General features: G+C 33.1%; 1 protein-coding gene across 1 annotated transcript; it reads right to left on the reverse strand.

Moving 5' to 3' along the window:
• Nucleotides 1–911: 911 nt before the first annotated feature.
• LOC109798912 (laccase-4) lies at nt 912–5,895 on the reverse strand. The gene is made up of 6 exons (XM_020359349.3): nt 5,738–5,895; nt 4,248–4,399; nt 3,695–3,939; nt 3,403–3,531; nt 2,188–3,108; nt 912–1,342 (listed from the first exon to the last, which is right to left on the reverse strand). Exons 1-6 carry the CDS (start codon nt 5,828–5,830, stop codon nt 1,212–1,214), a joined length of 1,671 nt encoding a protein of 556 aa, XP_020214938.1. The 5' UTR covers nt 5,831–5,895; the 3' UTR covers nt 912–1,211.
• Between the last annotated feature and the right edge of the window lie 1,549 nt (nt 5,896–7,444).

Consider the following 7,444-nt stretch of genomic DNA (forward strand, 5'->3'; position numbering starts at 1 on the left):
CTTCTTACTGTTACGGAAAGTTCTTTCCGGAATTATATAAAAATGTTCCGGAAAATACTTTCCATAATATTAAATTCTTATTCCGGAAAGTATTTTCCGGAAATGTTTTGTTACATAATTCCGAAAAGTACTTTCCATAATATTAAAGTTACTATTACAGAAAGTTCTTTCCGGAATTATATGAACAATAATTTTACTATTCCAGAAAGTACTTTCCAGAATGCTAATGACTGTAAAGTACTTTCCAGAATGCTAATGATTGTAAAAAAGCCTTTCTTATACTAGTTATGGTGGGGCTAGTCCTTTTTTTCTATTCAGAATGATTGTAAAAGTATATTACTTAATGACATTGAGCGGAAAAAGGCTTTGGGAAGAAGAGAGGTGTGGAGTATGGGGTGCGGGGAAGGGGGGTGCGGGGAAGGGAGGTGTAAATTTAGGAATTTCATTTTTTTTAAAAGGGTAATTTAGACATTTTATATATATATATTTTTTAAAAAGGGGGTGTATTTATACGAGAGTGGAGGTGTGTTTATCATCACCCTTATATTTATTTCCAATTTTTGTTAGACTGTATCTTCTTTGGACTTTGGCCCAAGAAAAGGGAAAGAAGCAGCTATTAACTGGATTTGTGAAGTTTGGGCCATGTTAACTGGATTTGCATGCAATTCTTCTCAAACCATAATTCAGTGCAACTATAATCTTAACATCCCCAGAGACCATAGTAAAATCTTGCATGTGAAAGAATTATTTTATAACGTTAAAATTCTATTGCATAATTAATTTATTCGAATGAATTAACTTAGGCTGTGAAATATTAATTATCCCTTATCGTTAGGTAGCATATCATGTGCTAGAACTTTGTGACATTGACAAGTTAACTGAACTTCAGATGCAGCACAAGGCAACAGGGCTTAAGAATCCTTTCAATTTTGATTGACATTTATATGTATAATTAAAGCCAAAAAATATCATTCAAGAAGGAGAAAGATGAAAGTACAAACAATGCAAAAAAATGATGAAAAATTAAAAAAAAAAAAAATACATGGCAACTTGTCATTTGATCTTATTCCGATCTGAGCATCTTTCTCATTTCTTTACTCTATGAAAATCTTCTTATTAGCCTTGGTTGTAATTCTTCCCTTTTGGTATGTGTAGTTCTCTTTGTATGATTTTCCTTTTCCTTATTGTGCATAGAATATTTAGTATTTTTCTCAACACTTGGGCAGGTCACTTGGAGGTGGTAATACAGATTCATTTGGTCCTTTGCCATTGTCCACAACAAAAGCCATCTTGAGTCCCCATGTTGTGTGAATTTCCAAGTGACAATGCATAAACCAGACACCTAACAAAACATAATACCGTATATCATAATAGTAATAATAAAAAAATGAAATCTAAATCAATTTATGAAGTGTGCCAAAATTGAATCAAACCGATCAAAACCGAACCAAATCAAATTATAAAATTCAAATTGTTTCGAGAAAAAATCCAACCAAAACAACTTTGTAAAAATAGCTTGATTAACCAAACCAATTCTTTGAAAAAGATCCATACATGACTATTGATGGAAAAAAAAATCCTTTTCATGTTACAATGAAGATCAAATGTATGGACATACACAAATTCAACACAAATATAAAACAGGGAAGACACAAGTTTAATGTGGTTCAACATCTCTTATTTATGTCTATGAGAACATCACAACATATTCATTCATTCAAATACATTACTAATTTTTTTGGACAAACTTGATAAACCCTTCCATTAACATAAACCCCTTTTTTTTATGTAGAGTGGTGACCCTCTCTCTCATGTTGTGTCTAGGTAGTAACTATTCTCATCACAAATTTCTTTATTTATAGGAAATGATATAACTTTTTATTTATGATTGTTCATTCATGATTTTTCGTTAATGACTCATCATTCATAACTCTTTATTAATGATTGTAAATTTTGGATTGATTTTCTAACAACAATAAAGTGGATAACTAAATTGCACTACATCGATCTATTTTGAAAAAAGCAAACCATTTATATAAAAAATTGAACTAAACCACTTTATATAAAATGATCCGGTTTGGTTTGATTTTTTCAAAAAATTGAACTGTGATTTGTCCTAACTTTATCTTTCTACAATTTCTTTAGCATCATAATTTAAGTTTAAAATAATAGAATTGATAACTTTACCCGGATTATCAGCCTTGAATCTGATAGCCGTCCACCCCCCAGCTGGGACTCCAACTGTATTTCTCTCCACAGGATCTACAAGGTTAAATTTTTTAGGATCTTTTGTGGGGTTGAAATTCCCTTGTCCCCTACCAACCACAAAGAAATTGAAGCCATGAAGATGAATAGGGTGGTTTTCAGGTGTTAGCATTCCAGTATCTTGCAAGACTAATTGAACTGTAGAATTGTAAGCAAGTCTATAGACCCTTGTCCCTTTCATGGTATTTAAATTTGATGGTTGTGTCCCTGTGAAATTATATACTATAGGAGGATTTCCAGGAAAATCATCAGTGAAAACTCCTTTAATATTGAAGAAATGTGCTTGAAGAAGAGAAATTTGAGGCATCACAAAGCTGACATTGTTGATATCTGCCACAACCCTGCTATTGTTCACACAAGTAGCACAAGGGTTGACACCAAGGCTAACAGTAAAGAGCAAGTTGTGGTCAATCTTCAAAGGAACTCTAGCAGGATACTTTTTGGAGTTCAAGCTTCTGAGGGAGTCAGTGAAAGTGGTGGCAAGCGGGGTGGCATTTTTGGGAGGCATGGAAGTGAGGGTGGTGATGGTGGAGCCAAGGGTGCCTAAGTAGTGTAATGTGGCAGTGGCAGTCTTATTGTCAACTGCAATAGGAGCATCCATGAAAGGAGAGGCTGCAACTAAGTATTTACCAGCTGCATGTTTGGTTGTTAGAAGCACATTTGTGGTCTGGCCAGGTGCTATGAGAATAGTATCAGTTTTGAATGGTTTTGTGTAAATTGCATCAACCTCAACAACAATGAGTTCATGGCCAGCAATTTTAAAGAAGAGCTCTTCATTGAGTGCAGCGTTGATGATTCTTAGCAAGTAGGTGTTTCCTGGTTGAACATCCAACTTAAATCCTCCTACAAACCAAAGAAAGTTGAAAATGAAAACTACTGATTAAGGTGTGTCTAGCGTGTCCAAAATGTGTCCAACACACTAACACAATGTTTTGTATATGTGTCTGTGCTTCATAACATTTTTCACATAAATATTTGAAAACAAAAAATAAAGTGCAAATAATATGTGATTTTTCAAGTTTTTCATTTTTATTTTCTTTGGGTTTAGCTACTAAGGACAACTTGCTAATTTCAATTTGAGTTACATTGGTTTGGTCTAATTGAAATAAAAGCTAGAGTTTGGTTCTTGGATTTTACCTTGTGAAGCACAACCTTGGACAGGTCCTGGCTGACCATTGATTGTGTGGGCATCAGAGACATTTGGTGCCAAACCAGATTTTAAAGCTTCATTTATTACAGCCTCAGTATCTGATTTCCACCATTCACCTGAACCAAATTCAAATATAATGAGAATTATGAACTATGGTATCTATTCTATTACACTATTAGGTTTAGAGAAAAACATTCATCATAATATATATTTTTCCCTAACTTATGACTATGGAAAAGTAAAATATTTGCACATAAGAAAAAAAATGGTGGAACTTACTCAATATGATAACTTGTTCCATATTTGGTTTGGGAAAAGGGTAAGGAACTCCAAGCTTGGGCAAGATGACCAAGGCACCTTGGACAGTGGCCCTAAGCCAGAGGATATGTGCATGCCACCAAAGTGTGCCTCTCTGGCCTGTAAGGGTAAAGTTGTAGACATAGGCTTGGCCCGGTTGAATTGGGCATTGAGTTATATATGCTGGCCCATCAGCCCAACCTGTTCTCATTTGTCTAACTCCATGCCTGTTCAATTTTAATTCATTTAATAAACTTTAATAATAATAATTAGATTTTAATTTTCATTAGTTAACAAATAGACTGCTATACATTCAATTAATCATAAATCATCCCCAGTATATATTTTAAAGTAATTTATTATAAAGACGAACAAATTTATAACCAATATAGTTGGTTTAATAGTGGAAGAGTCGAAGATAAATATATGATGAATTAATTTGATCCTTATAGCCGTGATTATAATTTTTTTTATTATAGTAATGAATGGGATAAATAATTGAGATTAGAAATACAAGAAACTCCAACACACTCACCAGTGAATGCTAACATTGTATTTGACATGGTTGACCACTTTAACCAGAACAGTATCATCTTCCCTAGCATAGATGGTGGGACCTGGGAACTTACCATTTATGGTGACAATAGGCTTGGTTGAACACAATCTTGTGGCATTTTTCAGCACCACCTGTGAAGAACACCATCCAATTAAAGGTCACACCATTCAGGAATGTGGAGTTAGTTTTCTGCAACAACATTCTTGTCCAATAATAGTAAGGGAAAAAAAGAAGTGCAACTACAACTTCTACCAAATTTAAGTTCCTTGCCTTGCTCAACAATTCCAAACCGACTTTGCTGTTTGGTTAAGTTTTGTACATAGTTGCATGGTCATATATTTTTCGGTAGGCACAAACGCACATCTGTTTAATTGAACTAATTGGAAACATTTTTATGACTTTTCTCCCATCGATTAACCTTTCTGGTTGAGTCAACTACTAAGAATGTGCTGTACCTTTTTATGTCTTAACCAAAATTTTGTCAACCGTAAATATTATAGTTAATGGTCTTAACTACTATATGTTAAATCATGGACCTACCTGTCATAGAATTTTTAATAAATTTAGTCTTTGATTTAAAAGAATGATTAGCCCCCCAAAAAATATCCAATAAGTTTGCCTCCATGTGGGTGGGTATGTCACTTCAGTTGATGAATCCTGGCCACTAAAGAAAGTTGTCACCACACTTTTTGAGAAATTCATGTATTAGAAACAGGCCATGATTGGGTTAAGGGAAAGTGTTTAATGTAAGCCAAAAGATTCAATTACTAACGTGAAAATTTGTTAAGGGTCATGATTAAATAATTAATTGGCTTGCTATATATCACATGAGATGGACAATGGTTTCATTTTTGGGTTAATCTCATAGATGATACGAGAAAATGTTCTGGGTAAATTTGTTTAATTAGTTTGTTTTTCTCATAAACAAGAAATTAACTTTATATTAAAAGACAGCAATAATTGAAAAGGACAAATGTTACTTATACCCCATGGTATCTGAAATGAATTTTTCTTATAACCAGTGGTTTTATGTTCATCAATCAATAGCTACTCTAGCTCATATATGTTCAACCAGAGCAGACAAATTGCCAAATATATAACTGATACAAATAATTAATTAGCTTGCACTTTTTCACATCTTCAACATTTGGTGCACTATGATCTAGCTTGCCAAAAATATAGAATTTAGGCTATTAAATCACATTTCACTTATATGCTAGACAAATTACAATTCACTCATCAGAAATTTCAACCGAGTGGAAGAACAAAGTAACTAAATACAAAACACATCAATATCATAATATTCTAACACATGCTAAAACATATAAGATGCTCATTTTGGTCTCAAGCAAGTTTCATTTCATTTCTTGTTCATGCCTTGTTTCCAATGTTATAGTTTAATCACACACATCATACTATATGCTTTGCATGAGTGAAATGATACAATGCAAACAACACAATGCACCTACATTGAACTTGTAGTGGCGAACCATAGCTTCCACAGACAATGGAAGCAAGCAAGCTGCCACCAATAGCATGACTCGAATTCCAAACGCTGCCATTATAGCCACCCCTTATGAGCTCTCTATTCCAATAGCTTCCCTTGAGCCCTGTAAGACAGAGGATGAAGGACACCCTTATAAAGAGACACTACTCTCTGCTGTAATGTCCCTTTTAACAAGTTGGTAGAAAGAATACTTAAGAATTAAGATGTAAGGTCCATATTATAAAGTACAAAAAACTAAAAATAATAAAGGGAAACCAAAAATGTCCTGAAATAGTATGTTCTATGTTTTTCTTTTTCTTGTGTGTTACATAAAGTCGTTTCGTTATCCATCAACCAGGACAGCTTTTGAAGCTAAGCTAGTTGAATTTTCTGGGGTGATGTCTATTTTCTATTCCTTTCTACAGCATGAGTGGTCAGACTCTGATGCTGTTTTGGTCCACCCATATAGGGTAAAGTACAACGATTCTCATCTCAACTAACATATGTACCAATTCATGAAGTGGACATACAGGGTTCTACCTGATTAAACTATACGGCATGACAAATTAATAATATAATATATAGCAAACACCAAAATATGATATTCTTATCAATGTTAGTGGACTAAGTTCGGAACAAGTTTAAATATAAACAGTTTCAATTATATATGTGACTAATTAATTAATTAAGGTTAGAGGTTGTGGTTGATATCCAAGATAAAGGAATAATTGAAAGGTGTCTTGGCATTGAAGAAGGGCGTGCATGAATATGGTAGTGGATAATGGGGGTGTTAACTGAACAAAGTTATATTGGTGAAGAATGGTTTTCAGCAACTGCATGTTTGAGTGTTGGTGTGGCTAATTGTATCAAAGAAGTTTCTTCCTCAAGGCTAGAAGATTTGATTGAGGAGTGATTGGCAATTCATCTAACTAATTGAACCAATAATTTTCATGTAAATAACTTTCTCATTCTTTTCTTTTTCACATTTAACCTCTCTTGCCTTTGTAATTCACTACACTCATGTCTCTTTTACGGTTTTACCAATTATTTTTTGCATTAGAATTTTTATAAAATTTTGTTTTAGTCTTTATAAAATTCTATAAAATTCAAACATTAATTTTTAATTAATTTACCATCATAGTTTAGCCACTTTTAAAATCATATTTTAATGACGACAACAATATTAAACTTTAATCTAAAATTTTATACGTGATAACCAAACTCTTCGTTATTAAGATGATTTTAATGGTTATTACAAAATAAATATTAGTACCATGTATTAATATTAATTTAAGATTTGCTAAAATTAATTAGTGTACGATAAATATATAATCATTTTAAAGAAGATGAGAGAAACTAGACCTACAAGAAAAGAAAATGAAATTACAAAGTTACTTGTACTTGTAGCTTGATGCATCTATTGTTTTTGGTGAAGAATTATTCTTGGGAGGGTGGGTTCTTATAATCTAATATTAGAATAGTGGATTTAAAGCTAACTCAACCCTACAAAACTGGCTTGTAAGGTGAGGATTGTTTTTCACTTATATACTATTTAATTGCCTAATCTCTAGTCAATGTGAGACTTGGGTTTTTCTCAATACACCCCCTCACGTCCAACACTATTAGGCTTGGTATGTGGATAAATGGTAGGTGACCCTTTTTAATGATCTAGGATTGGCGGGACTTGAGT

The sequence above is a fragment of the Cajanus cajan genome, chromosome 3 (genome assembly GCF_000230855.2).
Source record: "Cajanus cajan strain Asha chromosome 3, NIPB_CcT2T_4, whole genome shotgun sequence".
Lineage (NCBI taxonomy): Eukaryota > Viridiplantae > Streptophyta > Magnoliopsida > Fabales > Fabaceae > Cajanus > Cajanus cajan.